The 23,229-nt window shown below is 42.3% G+C and overlaps 1 protein-coding gene across 1 annotated transcript in view; it reads left to right on the forward strand.

The window, feature by feature from the left end:
* Positions 1-23,229, forward strand: part of LOC132862310 (cadherin-4-like) — a 318,252-nt gene that overhangs the window by 270,878 nt on the left and 24,145 nt on the right. The window contains exons 6-9 of the mRNA XM_060894272.1: positions 10,870-11,025; positions 14,170-14,314; positions 19,720-19,892; positions 20,721-20,858. Coding sequence (XP_060750255.1) covers positions 10,870-11,025; positions 14,170-14,314; positions 19,720-19,892; positions 20,721-20,858 — 612 coding nt within the window. The remainder of the gene's footprint in view (positions 1-10,869; positions 11,026-14,169; positions 14,315-19,719; positions 19,893-20,720; positions 20,859-23,229) is intronic.

Here is a 23,229-nt window from a genome sequence, read left to right on the forward strand (position 1 = left end):
TGGAGGTTTAGCTCAAAGATATTCAGCATCACTTCACACACCTAGCATCTACTGCTAACAAAAAACAACCATTTTATAGCATTGAGCTAATCTGTAATCTGATGGTTATTTAATGACTAGCACTTAACATGTCTTACGTGCCTCGTATCCTCGCTAATGTTAGCCAGTAAGAATGGAACTGAAGGATGATGCGTTTCGTGATGGAGAAATAAAAGCAGTGCTGTAACGGTGCCTCACACCATCTGGAGAAACAGGAAGGGTGATGTCACTTCCACGTAGCGACTGTCTTCATCGTCGTCTCCGGTGTTAACAGTGAAGTTCTGCAGCGGAAATCATGCAGGATGTTGCGACTCTGGATGATGAAGACGCAGCAGAGCATCTGTCGCTTTCAGAACTCAGATAATAATAAGTGTGAAGCGACCTCGCTGCCGTGTGCAGACGGCTGACACATGGGTTAGATCCACGGACTCATGGTCCTCACCATCTGGAGTGGAATTTTCATACAGTTCTAGATGGAGATTACAGGTTGGCAAACTGTTAATGAGCACAGATAAAAAAAACTTTCTACAGAGGCTGAAAGAACTGAGGAGGACAATAAGGAAAAGTCGAGAATTTAAACACTGTGTTGCATTGGAAAGAAAATCAAGAAATGGAAAGAAATGAATAGATAGATAGAGAGAGAGAGAGAGAGAGAGAGAGAGAGAGAGAAAGATGACTTTTTAATATCTATATAGTGAAAAGAAGGAAAGAAAGAAAGAACTCTAGTTAAGAGCAAAAAAAAAATAAAATTATGAATACATTTGATTTATTATAAATACAATAGAAAACAGTAAAAATAACAATAAAATAAAATCAAGAGTGATGATCATTCTGTTGCTAGGCAACCAGGCTAAATGTAGCATGAAACTGTTGTTGTTGTTAGTAAAAGTGAAAGTGGAGGTTTAGCGCAGAGCTATTCAGCATCACCACACACCTAGCATCAATTGCTAACAAACTCCACCAGCTAACAGCATTGAGCTAATCTGCAGTCTGATGCGTTTCTTGCTGAATGTGTGAGATACATGTTAGAGTCAGGTTAAGATCTGGTAAGAAGCATTATAGCGACGGGTTGGCATCAAGTTAGCTTCAGAATCGCATCAGGTTAGTCAAGATAGTGTCGGGCTACCATCAGGTTAGCATCAGGTTAGCACCAGGATAGCATCAGGATAGTGTCAGGTTAGCAACAGGTTAGCATCAGGTTAGCGCCAGGATAGCATCAGGATAGTGTCAGGTTAGCAACAGCTTAGCTTTTCAGTTCCTTTAGAAGTTTCTGAAAGCATATTCATTGGACCATTTTGCCCTAAACTAAACACAATGTTGTACCTTGTTTAACGCTGACATTCTGTTCGGCAGTGACTGAGCACTGTGTGTGTGTGTGTACAGTATGTGTGTGTCTAAAATCTACCAGTGCTGAATGATACAATCAATCCATGGCCTTTACACAACATCAGCAACGAAAGACATTTAGCTTCAATCCAGTGACAAATAAGTCATTTACACACACCCACACACACACCCCACACACACACATGTGCATCCTCTTGCTCTTCATCTTTTCTCTAATAAGGAGCAAGAGATGAGGTGAGAGCCTTTTCCTTCTAATGTTCTTCAAACTGAATCAATTATCATTCATTACCCTGAGGAGAGCACACACTCGTCTCGCCTGTTTATTTCTCTCTCTCTCTCTCTCTCTCTCTCTCTCTCTCTCTCTGTGTGTGTGTGTGTGTGTGTATAATCAGCTAAAGGTGCCAATCACACACCAAAACCGCATTATAGTGAAATAGCATGGAAGTTTAACAGATTTTCTTCCTTATGCTAATTTCAGGCTAAAGTTTGAAACAGCTAAAAAAAAAAAACAACAGATTTTTATACATGTAAATGTAATATAACCCATACATTATCCCTGCAACATGGTTTTATTTATTTAAATAATTTCCTTTAACTCATATAACATCGGATATATTTCAAGCCACCAAAGCAACAAGCGATGTAGTTAATCTAGCTAATTTATCCTGAATTAGTTGCTAGTAGAGTTACCCTTTACCCTTCACCCCTTATGTCCTCCATAAAGCCCCACCCAATAAAGCAAGTTGATGTGGACTAGTGCTTCCTGTTGTGCTTTACGTATTTTACTTCAAACAAATGCCACTAGATAGCAAGCAGGCTAAACACCAGATATCATCTTCATTCATTCATTTATTTTCTACTGCTTATCTCGGGTCACGGGGAGCCTGTGCCTATCTCAGGCATTATTGGGCATCAAGGCAGGATGCACCCTGGACGGAGTGCCAACCCATCGCAGGGCACACACACACTCTCATTCACACTCACACACTACAGACAATTTTTCCAGAGATGCCAATCAACCTACCATGCATGTCTTTGGACCGGGGGAGGAAACCGGAGTACCCGGAGTAAACCCCCGAGGCACGGGGAGAACCCCCAACCCTGGAGGTGTGAGGCAAACGTGTTAACCACTAAGCCACCATGCCCCCAGACATCATCTTGTTGTAGTTCATTTCTTATCTAATTAGCTACCTAGTACACCTAGCATGTATTCTTGCTGTTATTTTTTGTTCACCTATGTAGCCTAAAAGCTGTTTAATACTCAGATAAAGCTAATAAATACTAAACACACAGAAAAACAGTTAGCATTTCTCGGTGTAGCTAATAATATCTAGCTAGTTACTTGCATAGAACCAAAAGGTAGTAAGCAATGTAGCTAACTACTTATTTAAGGAAGCTAAACATGCTTTATTTTTATTTTGGTGAAGGAATAATGAAGAGTGTGAATACTAAACACAAGTCAGTTAGGTTAGCTGTTAATGTAGGCGAGTTAAACAGTGCTGAACACAATCTACAGTATGTAGCTAGCAACTTGTACAGGAATGCTAACTAAACACTAGGTATGTTGTCACTGTGTTTTGTTGCTTTTTGTTTGTTTTTTTGTTTGTTTGTTTGGGCCACAGAACATGTATACATTTAGCATATATATATATAAACACACAGAGAGTCATTTCAATGTAGCTTTATGTGGCTAATTACTTAAAGTATTTAAATGTACCAACAGCTTAACAAATCAGTTATGTGACTAGCATCTTGTATAACAAAGACACCAAACACTAAAAGATATTGTGGTGTGTTTTCTCAGTGTTTTGTTGGGTTTTTTGTTTGTTTGTTTCACAGAAGATGTCACGATAGCGTAAATTTAGCTACGCAGTGCTAAACACCAAAACAAACAGACAGTCACTTCAGCGTAGATTTATGTCGCTAGTTACTTACAGTATATAAAAGTAACAACAGCTGAACACATCAGTTATGTTACGCAACTAGCATAATTTGTTTAGCAGTTATTTTAGCATGTTTTTGCAATGTAGCAAAAAGCTGTTCATTTCTGGGAAGCGACAGATATTCTTTTCTTTTCGTCCTTAATCGTTTTGGATTTTTTGGTGTCATACCACACGCTGTAACATGCTACCTTACACATGCTAAATGAAGTGTGAGTCTTTTTTTTTCCACCCTGTTTAGTCAAGAGTCAAGAAGCTTTTTTGTCATTTCAACCATATATAGCTGTTGCAGTACACAGTGAAATGAGACAACGTTTCTCCAGGACCAGGGTGCTACATAAAAGAGAAACAGAGCTAAGGACTTAGTAAGTAGTCCAAGCCACATAAAGTGCATCTGTGCAACCTGGTGCAGGACAAAAGACAAAAATACAAGACATCACACAAAAGGCAGTACACAAAAGCAGCGTCGACCAGAGTAAATACTGTACTGTAGGTTCAATCAAAATTGTGTCTGCAGAAATACTGGAATGAACACATTAGTGTTATAGCAGCAGTTATATGAGTTATTTTAATGTATTGTGCAAAACAGCAGTCGACTGAAATGTGAAAGACAGCATGTGCAAAAAGCAAAAACAGTGTGCAAACAGCATGCAAACAGTTTTATATCATGGTGCTGTAGACATGGATGTATAATGGAAGAGTGTATATTTGGTGTAGGTCATTGCAGTCCATACAGTTGATTGTGCATATGTGTGTGTGTGTGTTGTGCTCGGTACAGTTCAGTTCAGTTATTAAGGAGTCTGGTGGCTTTTGGGAAGAATCTGTTACACAGTCTGATCGTGAGGGCCCGAATGCTTCGGTACCTTTTTCCAGACGGCAAGAGGTGAAGAGTGTGTGTGAAGGGTGTGTGGGGTCATCCACAATGCTGTTGGCTTTGCAGATGCAGCGTGTGGTGTAAGTGTCCATGATAGAGGGAAGAGAGACTCCAATGATCTTTTCAGCTGTCCTCACTATCCGCTGCAGGGTCTTGCGATCCGAGACGGTGCAGTTCCCAAACCAGACAGTGATGCAGCTGCTCAGAATGCTCTCAATGGTCCCTCTGTAAAACGTAGTCAGGATGGGGGGAGGGAGATGGGCTGCTGGGCTTTCTTAGTGATGGAGCTGGTGTTGAGTAACCAGGTGAAATTCTGAGCTAGATGAACACCCTATTTCTTTCTTTCTTTCTTTCTTTCTTTCTTTCTTTCTTTCTTTCTTGTCATTTATTTCCTCGAGTTATCTTGTTAGCAAAATCCCAAGTAAACCTTCAAATATTCACAATTTTTTTCCACTATCATTTGAGACGTGATTTAAAAAAACAAAAACAAAAAAAGGAATATATTTATATTATAGTATTTAATCTGAATTTATTTTAGAGCATCATCCGTTTTTATTTATTTATTTATTTATTTATTCTTAATCTCTTGACATACATTAATACAGCGAAAATCCCCAGACCACACACACAAAAGTGGGTGGAAATTTTTGAGGAAAGAGCAGAACATGTATCGTGTCCTGAGTCATAAACTATATGGTATTAAAAAAGGGGGGATTTATGCTGGGCTTTGCACACAGACAGATTAAATTAATTTAGATTTTCTGCTTCTTTTCCACTCCCATTAAAACTCAGAGAGAGAGAGAGAGAGAGAGAGAGAGAGAGAGAGAGAGAGAGAGAGGGAGAGAGAGAGGAGAGAGATGAAGGAAGAGGAATTAAATTTGTTAATAATAATAGTTCTGAATTCTGCCTCTGAGCTGTTTATTAAATTAGTGCCTGAAGATTCAGGCAGACAGGGCAGGCAACGGTGAATGTATTTTTATTTTTATTTTTTTGAACACACATAATCATAGCAATGATCTAACAAATGATATTTACATGTGAAGAGCACATACCTGTGGAGAAATTCCTGGATTTTGAACAGAATTTAAATTGTCTTTAAAAAAAATAAATAAATAATGCGATCTAAGGCAGGATACACCCTGGACGGAGTGCCAACCCATCGCAGGGCACACACACACACACACACACACACACACACACACACACACACACACACACACACACACACACACACACACACACACACACACACACACTCATACAATCACACACTAGGGACAATTTTCCAGAGATGCCAATCAACCTACCATGCATGTCTTTGGACCGGGGGAGGAAACCGGAGTACCCGGAGGAAACCCCCGAGGCACGGGGAGAACATGCAAGCTCCACACACACAAGGTGGAGGCGGGAATTGAACCCCGACCCTGGAGGTGTGAGGCGAACATGCTAACCACTAAGCCACCGTGCCCCCCTGAAATATTATTATAAATATAATTTTATATTATTCTGATTTATTGTCTTTCTTTCTTTTCAGTCCTCTTTTTATTAATCAGCACAGTTTTAGAAATCTCAGGCTACATGACCTGAAAGCAGTTGGAGTCTTTAATGTACTGATTTTTTCTCTCAGAACACAAGTGACCTGGCTTTTTGGCCCAGTGTGAACACCGTAGGCTGAGTGGATTTAGAGCTTCTTTGTTTCCGAGCTGTTTAACGTTAGAATGTGAGGTTTTCCATCCGGCTCTTTAATATTCAATACATATTGTGAAAGAGTGAATAAAATGACAGAATGTCAGAGCTGAAGCCTGCACGCTGGGTAGACACTAAAAGTCCTGCTCATGTGTTTAGGTGCAGGTGGAGACTGGGACAGTGTCTCTATACAGAGGTACAGTACAGTGAAGAGCTCCATTAGAGTCTGATCTCTAATAGTGTGAGAGTGTCAGACAGGTGGAGACGGTGTGGGCTCGAAATGGAAAAAGGCCCTGAAATGAGAGCAAATTACACAGCAGCCCTAAACTAACATCACACACACACACACACACACACACTCTCTCTCACACTCTCTCTCACACTCTCTCTCACATACTCACTCAGACTCTCTCTCTTTCTCTCACACACACACACACTCTCACTGTCTCTCTTTCTCCGTCTCTTGCTCTCATTCTTTTAGTCTCTCCCTCTGCTTCTCTCTCTTGCTGTCTCTTTTTCTTTCTCTCATTATCTGTCTCTCTCTGCCTCTTAGTCTCTCCTTCTGCTCTCACTGTCACTTTTACTCTCAGTCTCTCTTTTTCTCTCTCTGGCTCTCACGCTCATGGTCTTTTTATGTCTTTATCTCTGTCTCTTAGTCTCTCCCTCTGCCTTTCTCTCTCTCTGTCTGTATTGTCTCTCTTTCTGTCTCTCTCTCTCTCTCTCTCTCTCTCTCTCTGTCTTTTTTCTCTGTCTCCCCCTCTTTTTTCTTGCTGTCTCTCTGTTTCTCTCTCTCTCTCTCTCTCTCTCTCTCTCTCTCTCTCTCTCTCTCTCTCTCTCTCACCATCTCTCACTTAGTCTCACCATCAGTTTCTCACTTTTAGTCCCCCTCTATGACTAGCAAAGTGCTAGCTAGTTAAAAATTCTCTTCTTTCCATTTTATTGACATTTTCAGTGTGGAAATAAAAAGCATTTTGTTGATTTATGTTGATCATATAATATTTTACAATAAAGCGAAGGGTCCTCATTTTCTATCCCTGATCATTTTTGATTTGAATATAAAGTGAACCACATGGAGCTTGCATGATTTCTATCATCTGCACGGCTGTCAAGTGTCACGCATTGAGAGTGACAGTCACGCATTTGGGTCTTTTCTCACGTTCTCCCGAAACACATCGTATTTCACACGCAGAAAAACATTTTGACTATTTATCATATATTTAATAAGCCGCAGCGCCCAAAATGTATCAGTCCGCACCGCTGTCTCTATGGAACCGGGCAGGAATCAAGCGTGTCTCAGTTCTTAGTCGAGCCTGACACTTATCAGCCAATCAAAAAAAGAGGCTACACAATAGCCAATCAGAAAATAGCACTATATGGGTAAGATTTAACGCAACAACTAATGAAAAAAAAACATATTCATTAGAGAGGGTATTTCCGATGGTCGGTTTGAACAAAACGTCAACACGAAACAGCTTGTCTCTGGACAGGACATTGTCCTTAATCATGACCCTAAAAATGTCTGGGCTTGAGCCGAACTGTTTTATATGGGAGCAACATTACAAATGATAAAGGAGTCCAAAAAGGCAACAAACACTTACAATAAACACCACCAGTCATAATCTCGCGCTCTCTCTCTCTCTCTCTCTCTCTCTTTCTCTCTCTCTCGCTCTGTCTCTCTCTCTCTCTCTCTCTCTCTCTCTCTCTCTGTCACACACACACACACAAATTAATAAATAGAAATTAAACAAATACTTTGTAGGGGGGTTGGAGATGTCACGCTTGCCTGTCTTCAAAACTTGAGAGCCCTGCATCTGTATAAACAAACAAGAACTTCAAGAAATGAAGCAGGTCTTTAACCCCATCCCAGCATGCACCATAAACAAATACAGTGGGGTGTTTATTTTTAGTACATAATTAAACACCACTGTTTCCTTATATACATTTTATACCGAATTGGAAATTGCAAACACAAGTACAATTTTGTGATAATACTGTAAACACTTCATACTACATTTCATACTTATCCTTTATTAAATATTACAGTAGAGCCAGTGGCTGCATCCCAAATCACATATTGACCTAGTAAATAGTTTGCTGCACATTAAGTGAGAATTTTTGGCTGCATCCCAAACATATATTTGCTTATTAAATAGAGCTATAAAGAAGTGTGAGATTTTATGGGGAGCAAGTGCAGTAACGTAAAAAAAAAAAACAACAGCTATGTGTGCAACGCTTTGTCTTAAAGTGTGTGTCTGTGTGTGTGGGTGTGTGTGTAGCTACACCGTAACCATGATATTGTAATATATTCTACCAACATATTCACACTCTACCGTGTTAGTGCCACTTTATTCTGAGCTGAAACTCACCGTCTGTTTCCTCGGTTACTCCGTTTAAATCCAGCCGTCATCATTTGTCTAATTACAGCAGTAATGCGGAGCTCTTAACGTCTGCACGAGCGTTTTGTCTAAGTAACACACAAACACACACACACACACATACACACACACACACACGCTCTGCAATGTGAGCATCCGCTATAGGGAACTCTGACTGTCAGGAACTCCAAACAGAAGAAAAATGACGCTGCTTATTTCCTCCAGATGGAGATATTGAATTTCTCATGTGATGTAGTCCCAATTCTGGAGAACATAACACTGTGTGTGTGTGTGTGTGTGTATGTGTGTGCAGTGCTAATGACATCTGTAGCCGGGAGAGAGAAGCAGAATGATGGATGGCAGGAGGTGTGTGTGATTGCTGTGCTGATTGTGTTCTGTCTCAGATCTTAATGGACTCTTGCGGGCCTCGGGAGGAGCGCGGACATATAAAATGATCACACAATCCCGCAAATCCATACCAAACTCTTACATTCTGACTCCTATAGGAGTTACACAGCTTACACACACACACACACACACACACATATACCCTCCTAGTAGTTGTCTCTTAATAACTGACTGTGTCTTATCATCTCTTGTGCATTATCATGCTCTGGAGATATCCGAAATATTACCACAGTGAAGCCTTGTTTCGTTTTCCAGGACAGTGGGTTACGTTTTTGTTTTAAATCAAATTGCTAATATTGGGATGTTTTTTGGAAGGAGTCTCCAGTATCGGTGCTTTCTACAGAGTTTCATGTTGACAAGCTGCATGTTTCGTGTTAGTATTTTAAGTTACCTTATGTTTTCGGATCAAATTCAAACTTTGTACGAAGTTATGTGTCTTAAAAATGAAGCACTTAATAAGCCAAATAAATAAATAAATCGTCACTGTCAGACGGAATCCTCGTATCTCCACATCCGTTATTTTTCAGGAAATTAAAAAAACGCCGTCCCTTATCTGCAGTGCACAGGGTTTAGTCCGCGTTACAGTGGATTGTCTTGCGCTAAATTCCTGTCCTCAGACGAGCACCAGAACTAGCGGGGGTCAAGATTTTTTTCTTTGAGCCCAGTGTTTTGAAGACATTTACCTCAGAAGACGTGTTGATTCGTTGCGACTCTTCTTGAGGAGAAATATGCCGTGAAGCTCTCCTGCGGAGTGAGGAAGAGGTGGACAGTTGAAGTGTCCAATGGAGTTATGAGATTTGCGCTCAAGCTATTTTCAAGACTTTGGATTGGTTAATAACTTGTAAAAATAACAGACCCACGTGGGGACTGACCAATAGCATCGATATGTGAAAAAATATGAAATTGACCAAATTTGGACATACGAGGTTTCCGCCCGACAGCGACGAAATCCAAGTTCGAGTAAATCCAACCCAAAACCATGTGGCAGAATTTGTAACGGTCTGATGGAACTTATTCTGAATGGTATAATAAGTAAATAAAAAAAAGTCACCAATACCCACAGTGCATCATGGTGGTGGTAGCATCATGCTTTAGAGCTGCTTTTTATCACGAATGGATACAAATAAAAATCGATTTTATTTCAAAAACTTACTTTTACGCTGAAGATGAAACAGAATTTCACATTTTTATAGCATTTATATTGTTCTATCATGTTTAATCTTCTGTCATGTTTTATTTTTCTTACAATTGACAAAATGCCCGACCACTGAATGGCTGGCAAATTGGAATTAAAGGAAGGGTCTCTGATTTTTGAAAGCCAATGTTGATATTTGAAATCACCAAAAGAAACACACCCCTAACCCAAATGGGTCCCACCCCTATATTGATAGCTCCGCCCACACATATATACGTAACCCAGGCAACTACTGGAAAGAAATGTGCCTTTATCATAGCTGAAGGGAAGAACAATACGATTGCAGATAAACAAACAAGCAAAAATGACACACAAGCATAATCATGTAAAGGACAAAGACATATATTAGTTCTGTGTAACAAAGCAAAACCAACGTTACTCACCTATCGAGAAGGAAAAAAGCGCCTCGGCGTCTTAAGTAAAGTTGGTCACATATTCACAGATTGGAGTTTCCCGAGTCAATAACTCCTGACCTAAACACTGTTACTACACAAAACGCGGTTGTAGCTGCGTCTCTACATTACTACGATAGAAAAGAGGTGTTATTTGTGTAGTAACAGCGTTTAGCTCAGGAGTTATTGACTCAGGAAACTCCAATCTGTGAATATGTGACCAACTTCCTGCTCCTTCAGTTCTCTCCAGCGCTGGAAAGCTGATCCTATATTAACACGTCCTACTTCTTACCTTATCGTAAGTCTTTCTTTGCTTTCTTTCTTTGTTTTTATCCTCCATGTCAATGTTAAAACCGCTTTCTGCTAATGTCACACATGCGCACTCAACACTCTCTCCGCTGCATATTGACAAGCCCCGCCCCTTTCTGCTCATTGGCCACACGTTTGTTTAGAATTTTGTTTTTGATTTTTTTTTTTATTATTCGGCCCGACTCAGTTTTCTGAAGCATTTCTCAAAAATCGGAGACCCCGCCTTTAAATCCAGATACTGGGACGGGTCTAAATATTTTAATAAGAAGTCCACGTGACAGATGTCTTTTTGTGTCTTTTACAGATCCGTTCAGATAAAGATCGCTCCATTAACATCAGATACAGCATCACGGGCGTTGGAGCGGATCAGCCTCCTAACGAAGTGTTCAACATCGATCCAGAGAAAGGCAAGATGTACGTCACCAAGCCTCTGGACAGAGAGGAGCGCTCTTCATACCACGTAAGCTCTTCCTACTAAGCAGAAGCTCATCAAGCAATAAAACCTGCTAGTTTTATGTTAATATTGTAACTCTTGATTACATCTTTTAGTGAGAAATCCTGGCGTGAAGCTAAACTCCGAATGGAAATCGTCACCTCTCACATTGACGCTTACATGTTTACCCATCTGTCGTGCACATTGTTTAGATTTTTCCCTGACAGAAGTCGTGGGTTGAAAGTCAGGATTTATTCCTCATTAGTTATCTTGACACTCGTTAAATCGTCTCTCGCTGTTCATTAACTGAGCGCTAACGTAGCATCTGAAGGTAGTGTAGTTAGCGAGGATGTGCGAGCGTGTCGAAGCTCAGGTAACAAACAGTTGTTCTGTCATGTTCTTGGCTCCATGTGGAGGGCCTTTGATGCTTGATGTGTGCATTTCTGTGGTGAAGATGTCACTGTTTTGTTATCCGTCCTCAGAAAATGATCCTGGCTCTGAGCTAAGTGCGTAATTAGCATTGTCACGCTCGCAAACCGCTGCAAACATGGAGCAGGAGGAGGTGAACATGGCGCACGCTAATTAACATACGATGCTGCGTCCAGAATGGAACAACATCGATATAATGAGGACGATCTAAACAGCTTCCCGTTCTCTCAGATAGATTAGCAGACACAGGAAAACGGAACCAAAATAAGAATGAAAAGTAAATTTGAAAAATAATAATGGAAGTATGAGTTTTGGTAAATGTCAGCTATCGCAAGTATGAATCAAATTTATGCTACAAACTCATTTGGGAATAATTAATTCCAGTGAAGGAGGCGTGGTCTCTGTACCTCTCAGTCTCAGTGAAGGAGGCGTGGTCTCTGTAACTTAGTCTCAGTGAAGGAGGCGTGGTCTCTGTACCTCTCAGTCTCAGTGAAGGAGGCGTGGTCTCTGTACCTCTCAGTCTCAGTGAAGGAGGCGTGGTCTCTGTAACTCAGTCTCACTGAAGGAGGCGTGGTCTCTGTAACTCAGTCTCACTGAAGGAGGCGTGGTCTCTCTAATGCTCAGTCTGACTGAAATAGGTGTGGTCTCTGTACCTCTCAGTCTCACTGAAGGAGGCGTGGTCTCTGTACCTCTCAGTCTCACTGAAGAAGGCGTGGTCTCTGTACCTCTCAGTCTCACTGAAGGAGGCGTGGTCTCTGTACCTCTCAGTCTCACTGAAGGAGGCGTGGTCTCTGTAATGCTCAGTCTGACTGAAGGAGGTGTGGTCTCTGTACCTCTCAGTCTCACTGAAGGAGGCGTGGTCTCTGTAATGCTCAGTCTGACTGAAGGAGGCATGGTCTCTGTACCTCTCAGTCTCACTGAAGAAGGCGTGGTCTCTGTACCTCTCAGTCTCACTGAAGGAGGCGTGGTCTCTGTACCTCTCAGTCTCACTGAAGGAGGCGTGGTCTCTGTACCTCTCAGTCTCACTGAAGGAGGCGTGGTCTCTGTACCTCTCAGTCTCACTGAAGGAGGCGTGGTCTCTGTAATGCTCAGTCTGACTGAAGGAGGCATGGTCTCTGTAGCTCTGTAAATCTTATAGAGTTACTTCCTGATAAAACAGATATTTCCCCGTCCTCAGACGGGGCGAGATACACACACCTAATCTCTATCCGTCAGTGCAATGATGTGAGATGGTGGAGGGCAGACAGTATTATTTCTCCTCTTCTATCCCTCCATCTGTTTGAAGATAATAACTTTAATTCCAGAACAGAATTACATTTCCTCTCCTTTAAACGTGTGCCTAATCTCTGACTTGCCCTCTTATTGAATTACCACATCACAGCTTGAGCCCTGGAGGTGTACACACACACACACACACACACGCACAGGCACACACATACACACCCACAGGCACACACATGCACACACACACACGCACACACACACAGGCACACACAGACACAGGCACACACATACACACACACAGGCACACACACACACGCACAGGCACACACACACACATCCACAGGCACACACATGCACACACACGCACACACAAACACACACACACCCACAGGCACACACATGCACGCACACACACACACGCACACACACACACACACACAGGCACACACAGGCACACACAGACACAGGCACACACATACACATACACAGGCATACACACACACACACATACAAACATGACAGATATTGGCTGCCCTAATAGATCAAACGATGTACAAGGAGAAAACCTAATGTCAAATTAACCTGAGAGAGAGAGAGAGAGAGAGAGAGAGAGAGAGAGAGAGAGGACAAGATTAAAAGCAAGGGTGATGTAGAGCGACAAAACAGCAACAGATGACAAAATGGATGTATCAATCATTTTACTTTATACTGCACATAGTTTGATCCATCAGGTTAGCCAGTATCTGTCCTGAATTGGTCTGCATTATGTGTGTGTATGTGTGTGTGTGTGAGAGAGAGAGAGAGAGAGAGGGAGAGAGAGAGAGAGAGAGAGAGAGAGAGAGAGAGAGAGAGAGAGATGTGATGTTAACCAAAGGATTGGAAGACTCTTTTTTGCAACTAGACATATGCAAAAGTGTGTGTGTGTCTGTGTGGTGTGTGTGTGTCTGTGTGGTGTGTGTGTGTGTGTGTGTGTGTGTGTGTGTGGGGAGATACCCTGCCCCTGGCTGAGTTAAAGCTGCTGCACTAACATCGCAATTAGACACACCGAGTCACGCTGTCTAATCACTCTCACTTCAATTAAAATGCAAATTGATAAATTTGTGCATATATGTACTGTATTTTTATGTGTGTGTGCATCATAAACACACTGTTATTAGTCAAACGTGGTGTTTCAGCAAGACGTCTCTCCCAGCAGAGTAAAGCAACATTATTATGTTTGGTGTGTGTTTATATTGAACGTTCTGATTCCCAGAAATTGGAGTCATTGTGCGATAAGACGGACAGAAAATGAAGACGGCGGGGTGTAAATTAAAACGTGAGGAACGTCTGTCTCAGTGAAAAAACAATTCTGACCATTTCCTCACTTTACCACTTTACAATACACATACTGTAGTATGTAGCAGACCTTTTGGAACTGTGACACTAAACACCACAAAGAAAGGTTGGACATGTCATGATGCTCATGCTGACTTCCTGTCTATCGACTGTAAACGGATCGTTCCATTTGTTTTAATACAGCTTCGTGCTCATGCGGTCGATATGAACGGGAATCAGGTGGAGCAGCCGGTGGACCTCTATATCTTCGTCATCGACATGAATGACAACCGGCCCGAATTCAAGAATCAGATCTATAATGGTTCCGTGATGGAGGGATCCAAACCAGGTAGGTCCTTTTTTTGTTGTACGGTCCTGAAGAAGAAAAAAAAACAGAGAGAGATACATATATATGAGTCAATACATACTAATGTCCTTGTGCTGTATGTTCATCACAATATACAAGATCTTTAGTTATGCCACTTTATGACTGCACACATTTTTGCACAACCAACAATTCTTTGTATATACAGTACTAAAAGCATTCTTTATGCACAGGACAATACATTTGAAACTTAAAACTAAATCACAATATCAGAACCTGCTACATTCTGGTGTAGCAGCTAGAGGGTATTATAGCAGCCCTTATCCAGAGTGACTTACATTTATCTCATTTACATCCATCTGAGTGAGGGTTACGGGGGACACGATGGCTTAGTGGTTAGCACGTTCGCCTCCTTGTGTGTGTGGAGTTTGCATGTTCTCCCCGTGCCTCGGGGGTTTCCTCCGGGTACTCCGGTTTCCTCCCCCGGTCCAAAGACATGCATGGTAGGTTGATTGGCATCTCTGGAAAATTGTCCGTAGTGTGTGATTGTGTGAGTGAATGAGAGTGAGTGTGTGTGTGCCCTGCGATGGGTTGGCACTCCGTCCAGGGTGTATCCTGCCTTGATGCCCCATGATGCCTGAGATTGGCACAGGCTCCCCGTGACCCGAGGTAGTTCGAATAAGCGGTAGAAAATGAATGAATGAATGAATGAATGAATGAGGGTTGATGGTCTTGCTCAAGGGTCTAGAAATGGCAACATGGTCGTCCTGAGGTTTAAACATCAAAACATGTCCAGCATCTAAACTTCCCTTAGACAAGCTACATACTAGATGAGTTAATGCCCGATTTGCCCCCTCCAGCGATTGTGTGGTGATTCTGGGCAGGTTCAAGGATTGTCATAACCGATTATTTGTCTGAATAATCATCAAGTGAAACATCTAAACAACATCCGGTCGGTGACACTTCCTGGGCTGCTCGCTCTCACTGGATATTGTGGATACTCTGTCAGAGAGAGGGTAGTTCAGAAGGTAGGGGTTCAAGCCCCAGCACTACACTGCCACTGTTGGGCAATTGAGCAAGGCACTTGACCCTCTCTGCTCCAGGGGCGCTGTATCATACTGTATCTCAAATGAGAAGGCTGGGGTTGGAGCTTAGGGGCAGCAATGATACAGTGCTCCTGGAGCAGAGAAGGTTAAGGGCCTTGCTCAATTGCCCAACAGTGTACTACCCTCAATTGCCCACCTTCCGTACTACCCTCTCTCTGACAGAGTATCCACAATATCCAGTGAGAGCAAGCAGCCCAGGAAGCGTCACCGACCGACCGACCGCATTTATACCTATACTGTCTTCTCACCCAAGATTTCAGCTATATTCTTTTTTTGTCTTTCGCTGCAGAAACAGAACATATGCCAGGATAGCTCACTGACATCGTTGATCGTCCTCCATATCTGTTTTTCTTCTGAAATCATGTTTGATCATGCGAGCTTCTGTGAAATCTTGTCTCCGTGGAATCACCAATGTGTCATTATTTCACCTGAGGATTGTAATGTTAAAAATCGGTTGAAACTGTCCTCATGTCTCTGGTCTCCGGTGTTTTTAAAATTGGTGAAGACTTGAAAATCGTTGAGTGTGTAGCCAGCTGTACTTAATAAGGCTCTAGGTTTGTTTGAAGTCCTTATGGTTCCTTCTAATCATGACAGACTCAGATCTTCCCAACCTAGTAAGCTAGGAATAGGATGTTGTTCTGGTTTTAAATCAATCCTGTTTTTATGACTTATTCCCAGGAAAGGAAATGTGAGTATGAGGAACAATAAACGGATTAAAATGGATGGATGGATGGATGTACTTCTGGATATGGGGAAGATTTCTATAAGGAGGATGTTATTTCAACATTTTTGGAAGGAGTCTCCAGTGTCACTGCTTTGGACCAGTCTAAAATGGCTTAAGTCTATGATTTCATGGTAGCAAGCACTTTTTTGTATTATTGACTTGAAGATGATGGAGCATCTGTTTATATTTTTATGCCGTAACATAATCTGGACAATTTCACTCAGATTCCAGTTCCAGGCTCAACGTATTGAGATGCATTTCTTCTCCACACTGCTGTATAGAGCGGTTACCTGAGTTACCATATACAGTACCTTGTATTAGGATATGATCTACATCATGGTGGTAGTATTCAATCAGCATCTTGAACCCTGATAGCTTTGTCTATTTGGGGATTTGTGTTTATTCAGCTGTATGAGCATAAGAGCATTGATGGGATCAGGAGTTAAGGATGCTGGGATGTCGAGGAGGCTCCTGCTCCAGTTTGTGTTCATCCCAAAGGAGTTCAGTGTGGATGAGTCAGAGTCAGGGTCAGAGTCAGGAGTGTTCTTCCACTCCAAAAGTTCTTAACACTCAATGGAGCTCTTTGTGAAGCTTGGTCATGGTCATTCATTCATTCATTCATTTTCTACTGCTTATCCGAACTACCTCGGGTCACGTGGAGCCTGTGCCTATCTCAGGCGTCATCAGGCATCAAGGCAGGATACACCCTGGACGGAGTGCCAACCCATCACAGGGCACACACACACACACACTCTCATTCACTCACGCAATCACACACTACGGACAATTTTCCAGAGATGCCAATCAGCCTACCATGCATGTCTTTGTACCGGGGGAGGAAACCGGAGTACCCGGAGGAAACCCCCGAGGCACGGGGAGAACATGCAAACTCCACACACACAAGGCGGAGGCGGGAATCGAACCCCCAACCCTGGAGGTGTGAGGCGTCTCACGTGTATGTTTCTCTCCCTTTCTCTGTCTCATGCGTCTGTTTCTCTCCCTTTCTCCGTTGCACTTGTCTGTTTCTCTCCCTTTCTCCGTCTCACTCGTCTGCTTCTCTCCCTTTCTCCGTCTCACGCGTCTGTTTCTCTCCCTCTCTCCCTCTCTCCATCTCACGCGTCTGTTTCTCTCCCTTTCTCCGTCTCTCTCGTCCGTTTCTCTCCCTTTCTCCGTCTCACTCATCTGTTTCTCTCCCTTTCTCCGTCTCACTCGTCCGTTTCTCTCCCTTTCTCCGTGTAACTCGTCTGTTTCTCTCCCTTTCTCCCTCTAACTCGTCTGCTTCTCTCCCTTTCTCCGTCTCACACGGCTGTTTCTCTCCCTTTCTCCGTCTCACTCGTCTGTTTCTCTCCCTTTCTCCATCTCACGCGTCTGTTTCTCTCCCTTTCTCCGTCTCACTCGTCTGTTTCTCTCCCTTTCTCCATCTCACGTGTCTGTTTCTCTCCCTTTCTCCCTCTCACTCGTCTGCTTCTCTCCCTCTCTCCGTCTCACGCGTCTGTTTCTCTCCCTTTCTCCGTCTCACTCGTCTGTTTCTCTCCCTTTCTCCATCTCACTCGTCTGTTTCTCTCCCTTTCTCCGTCTCACTCGTCTGTTTCTCTCCCTTTCTCCGTCTCACTCGTCCGTTTCTCTCCCTTTCTCCGTCTAACTCGTCAGTTTCTTTCCCTTTCTCCGTCTCACTCGTCCGTTTCTCTCCCTTTCTCCGTCTAACTCGTCTGTTTCTCTCCCTTTCTCCCTCTCACTCGTCTGCTTCTCTCCCTTTCTCCGTCTAACTCGTCTGTTTCTCTCCCTTTCTCCCTCTCACTCGTCTGCTTCTCTCCCTTTCTCCGTCTCATGCGTCTGTTTCTCTCCCTTTCTCCGTCTCACTCGTCCATTTCTCTCCCTTTCTCTGTCTCACTCGTCCGTTTCTCTCCCTTTCTCCGTCTCACTCGTCCGTTTCTCTCCCTTTCTCTGTCTCACTCGTCCGTTTCTCTCCCTTTCTCCGTCTCACTCGTCCGTTTCTCTCCCTTTCTCTGTCTCACTCGTCTGTTTCTCTCCCTTTCTCCGTCTCACTCGTCTGTTTCTCTCCCTTTCTCCGTCTCACTCGTCTGTTTCTCTCCCTTTCTCTGTCTCACTCCGTCTCACTCGTCTGTTTCTCTCCCTTTCTCCCTCTCACTCGTCTGCTTCTCTCCCTTTCTCCCTCTCACTCGTCTGTTTCTCTCCCTTTCTCCGTCTCACGCGTCTGTTTCTCTCCCTTTCTCCGTCTCACTCGTCTGTTTCTCTCTCTTTCTCCGTCTCACTCGTCTGTTTCTCTCCCTTTCTCCGTCTCACTCGTCTGTTTCTCTCCCTTTGTTTTCTACATGTATCGCTATCTTTCTTTCCTGTGTAACTTTACTCTAATTCTCTCTCATCTGTCTTGCGCTGTTGAGTCGCAGCGTTTACTCCAGGAATGCACAGACTTGATTGGCTGAGTGGTGTCACGTGGGATGTTTTAACTCGCATGCAATTGGTCTGTGCGTTTCCACTACCACTACCGTAAATATTGCAAAAGCTGCACCGGTAAAATAGAAGCGCTTCGTCAAGTTTTAAATCATATCCTTTTGTTTTGGCTGTAGGTCCGGGTCCGTATTGGACAGCTTCTGGGTCCGGACCCGGACCGCGGTCCGCCTGTTAGTGACCCATGATCTAGATCATCTAAATGGAACCATGAACCTAAAGTCTAAGTTGATAAACAATAGTTCTGTTGTTATTAAATTTATTAACTCTTGTGCTATATTGCTGAACCCACACTTCCTTAAAAGTCCACAGATCAAAATTAAAGATCCTTACACACTGTCCTCAAGCTGCTGTGTAAATGCGTACGGAGGAGAGACGGACGCTGCCCAGTCCAACTTCTTTTACTTTTCCCAACTACTTCGTCATTCACTTTTTGTGTATGTGGCAGAATAGAAGGGTGTGTTTGCCAAGATGCAACCTGAACCTCTCGTGAATGACTGTGTCACTGCATTTGTGTGTGTAAGAAAGAGAGAAAGAGAGAGAGAGTTTCTCTAGGGATAATGATGCCCACCGTAGCACCATTTCTTGCATCAGAGATGATGAAATAACGCATTGCTACAGAAAAAGAAAAAGAGACGAATCGGACGGATAGACAGAATCATCTCTCATTCTCCACATCTATCCTGTCGCATATTGTTTTTTCCCCGTCCTTTTTTCCAACACGTCAGCTGGATAATGACACGATTTATTTTTACCCTCCCAGAGATAATTGGATCTGAGAGATAGCAGAGTGCAAACCCAACAGGTTTTGCTCGCACAACAATTTGTGCAACGCTGCTTTACTCGTCAAGAGATTTCAGATCTTATTTTGGGTTTCACAATGCATGCAACCTTTTTTTTACCCTAAATATACCAGCAACCACAAAGAAGTTTTGCAGTGTGCATGTGTTTGTGTTTTTGTGTGTGTGTATGTTCTGTTTTTTTTTTGTTTGTTTTTTTTTTGTTAAATGCTCATTGCTCAATTTCAATCTGCCCCCTAATGGTGGACATGTGAACAACAAGTACATTAGCACTTTTGTCATATACTGTGTGGTTGTTAACTCAATGTGTGTGTGTGTGTGTGTGTCAAGGTACGACAGTTATGACAGTAACAGCACACGATGCTGATGACATCACCACCTCTAATGGCATGGTGCATTACCGGATTCTCCAGCAGACCCCGCACATCCCGATCCCAAATATGTTCACTATTAACAGAGAGACTGGAGACATCGTTACTGTCGCAGCTGGACTTGACCGAGAGGTAAACACACACACACACACACACACACACACCGGTTCTTCTATCTGTCTGTCTAGTGTGTACGTAACAATGTGTGTGATCATATGATCATAAACATATTAAAAAATTTTCAAACTCTGATATAAATGTTGTTTTTTTTTTTTTTTCGGCTACATTTGCATATTACTGAGTCAGAACTCTAGTGGGTGTGAAAAGGGGTGTGGTTTAGACAGCAAGATAACACCCCCACACACACACCCCACACCCAAAGTCAAGCAACACTAATAAGAATCTCTATTTGTTGGTAAAACACTGGAACATTCAAGTCATTTCTATTTTTAAAGGCTAACTCATTGCCAACTAGTTGCTAGAACGTCGGTTTTTATACACCACAAAAATACACAAAAAATGATAACTTAACATGATTATACATAATGCAGCTGCAGCAAGTGTAAATGCCTGTGGTTAAAATAGATCATGATACAATCCAGATACAAAGACAGACTCGTGTCTCTCCCTCGTTCTCTCTTATTAAAGTGAGTGATGTAGAGTTGTGTTAGTGCAGAGCAATAAATAGATAGACACATACTGTATGGACACACACACAAACACACACACACCTGGAAAATGCTGAGATAAATTTAAAGTGTCAGTGTCAGCATTCACAGCATTCATGCGTGTGTGTGTGTGTGTGTGTGTGTGTGTGTGTGTGTGTGTGTGTTAGCTGTAAAATCCTCTTACTGCACTCTGTCCGAATAAAAAGGCATTTGTAGCACAGAGCTGTTCATCCATCTGTTTAACTCACTGGCTTTCTTTCTCCCTCTGTGTGTGTGTGTGTGTGTGTGTCAGAGAGTTCCTCAGTACACAGTGATCGTTGAAGCGACAGATATGGAGGGGAACCTGAACTTCGGTTTGTCGAGCACAGCAACAGCGCTAATCGCCATCACTGACATCAACGACAATCCACCTGAACTCACACAGAGCACGGTGCGTGTGTGTGTGTGTGTGTGTCTGTGTGAGAGAGAGAAAGAGAGAGAGATTGTTGCATTGTTGCTGATGTGGTTTCTGACACTGTGTATAAAAATGGACATACACACACACACAGGCATGCACACACACACACACACACACACACACACACACACACTCTCTCTCTCTCTCTCTCTCTCTCTCTCTCTTTCTCTCTCTCTCTCTCTCCGTGGCTCTCATCTCTCCCACTCTTATCCGTGCTGCCGCTCACTGTAACAAGGCACATGGATGTATATCCTTAACGACTCACTTTGACACCTGGCCCCGCCCTCTCCAGCACTTGGCCACACCCCTTTATGCACAAGTTCACTCCAGCATCACCCCAACACTCGACCACACACAAACTCTTGGATTAAGGGTGTAAGTTCTGTTCCCCACACAGCAGTAAGTAAATAAGTGCTGTGCTGAGTCTCACTTCTGATTGGTTGCTGCATGTCACATGATGATATTAAGAGCCTTAACTGTCCACCTTACTGTCCTGACCTTAATTACTCATTATATATTTTAGGGTTAGGGAGTAAATGAAAAAACAATCTAGCACATTTGCCTCACATCTTCAGAGTGAAATTGATTGAGAGAGATTGCAGGTTCTCCCTGTTCTTTAGTTCCTCGGGGGTTTATTTTGGGTTCTCTGGATGGATTGATGGATGGATGTGCAGGTTGGTGGATGGAAGGGTGGGTAGAAGGGTGGGTGGATGGATGGATGGGTGGGTGGATGGATGTATGACTGGATAAATAAATGGATGGATGGATGGATGGATGGATGGGTGGATGGATGACTGGATAAATAAATGAATGGATGGATGGATGGGTGGGTGGGTGGATGGATGGATGGATGGATGACTGGATAAATAAATGGATGGATGGATGGATGGATGGATGAATGGATAGATGTATGACTGGATGGATGGATGGATGGTTGGATGGATGGATGGATGGATGGATGGATAGATGTATGGCTGCATGGATGGATGGATGGATGAATAAATAAATGGATGGATGGATGGATGGATGGATGGATGGGTGGATGAAAGGATAGATGTATGGCTGGATGGATGGATGGATGGATGGATGGATGAATGGATGGATGGATGGATAGATGTATGGCTGGATGGATGGATATATGGATAGATGGATGGATGGATGGATGGATCCATATCGACTTTTAAATTATAGCAAAAATTAAAGCAAAAATATTGCAGCCTATCATCATGTTCATGTGATACACCCAATTCCCCATGTGACCACATTATAATGCCCATGTGACACATACTGTACGTTATTTGTAAAGACGTTGTATGCCGTTACTGACACGCACTAAAAAACATAATTATCATTAAGGGTTTAGAAAACGTTTTATGTTTCCTTGCCACGTGACACACAGCATCAGGAGCGATGACAACACACGTGTATTGACCTTCTTACCACTTTATCATTTCATTTCATTATTTCATTGCATCACGCCATTATTCCTATTGTTTTGGGAGATCTCCTCCTCCATAAAGTATAACGGACTCATACTGTATGTCTCAGACGTTTTCTTTGACAGAATCATATTAGTTTTTGATAAATGATGAAATACGCAGTTTTTAGACCGGACTCGGACTTTTGAACTTGACTCTATGTACTTTATGACATCAACTTTAGAGTGATCCTTTTCTGCTATTTTCTTCCATTATTTTTGTTGTGTAGCTGAAAGCACTTTGTCAGCTTTGTTAAGTTTTATCGGACAATTCGAACAGAGAAAGTCTACACTAAAGTGTGTTGGGTGTCTTTTATTGGACTCTGAGCTGTCACGCCATGTCACAGTGAGCCATCAGCCATAATTAGTGCACACAGCCAAAGGCAAATGGTCACACACACACACACACACACACACACACACACACACTTCAGCAGAAAATGAGATGTATACTGAGAAAACCTTAAGTCTTTTTTTTTTTTAAAAACAACATGCAGTTAATTGAGAAAAAAATATGAATTTTATTTATTTATTTATTTATTTATTTATTTATTTATTTATTTTGCATAAATTGATGAGAAAGTTGATAAGAAAACAAATTAAACCAAATTGCAAATTGCAGACTTTCCCATGATGGTAAATTAAAATTTCTATTCATTTCAGTATTATTTGTATGGCACTTTGTATAAAATTTTTACATTTTAAAATGAAATTTTCAGCTTTACTTCTTTCAGACATCTGAGAACTCTTCAGTAAGTTTTCACAAAAATCAACAAGAACCGATTTTCATTTAAATCCTAATATAATCATTACACATTTATTATAATGTAGACTTGCTGAACATTCCATTACAAATTTAGCCCCGCC

Source organism: Tachysurus vachellii, chromosome 19, assembly GCF_030014155.1.
Source record: "Tachysurus vachellii isolate PV-2020 chromosome 19, HZAU_Pvac_v1, whole genome shotgun sequence".
In the NCBI taxonomy this organism is placed as follows: domain Eukaryota; kingdom Metazoa; phylum Chordata; class Actinopteri; order Siluriformes; family Bagridae; genus Tachysurus; species Tachysurus vachellii.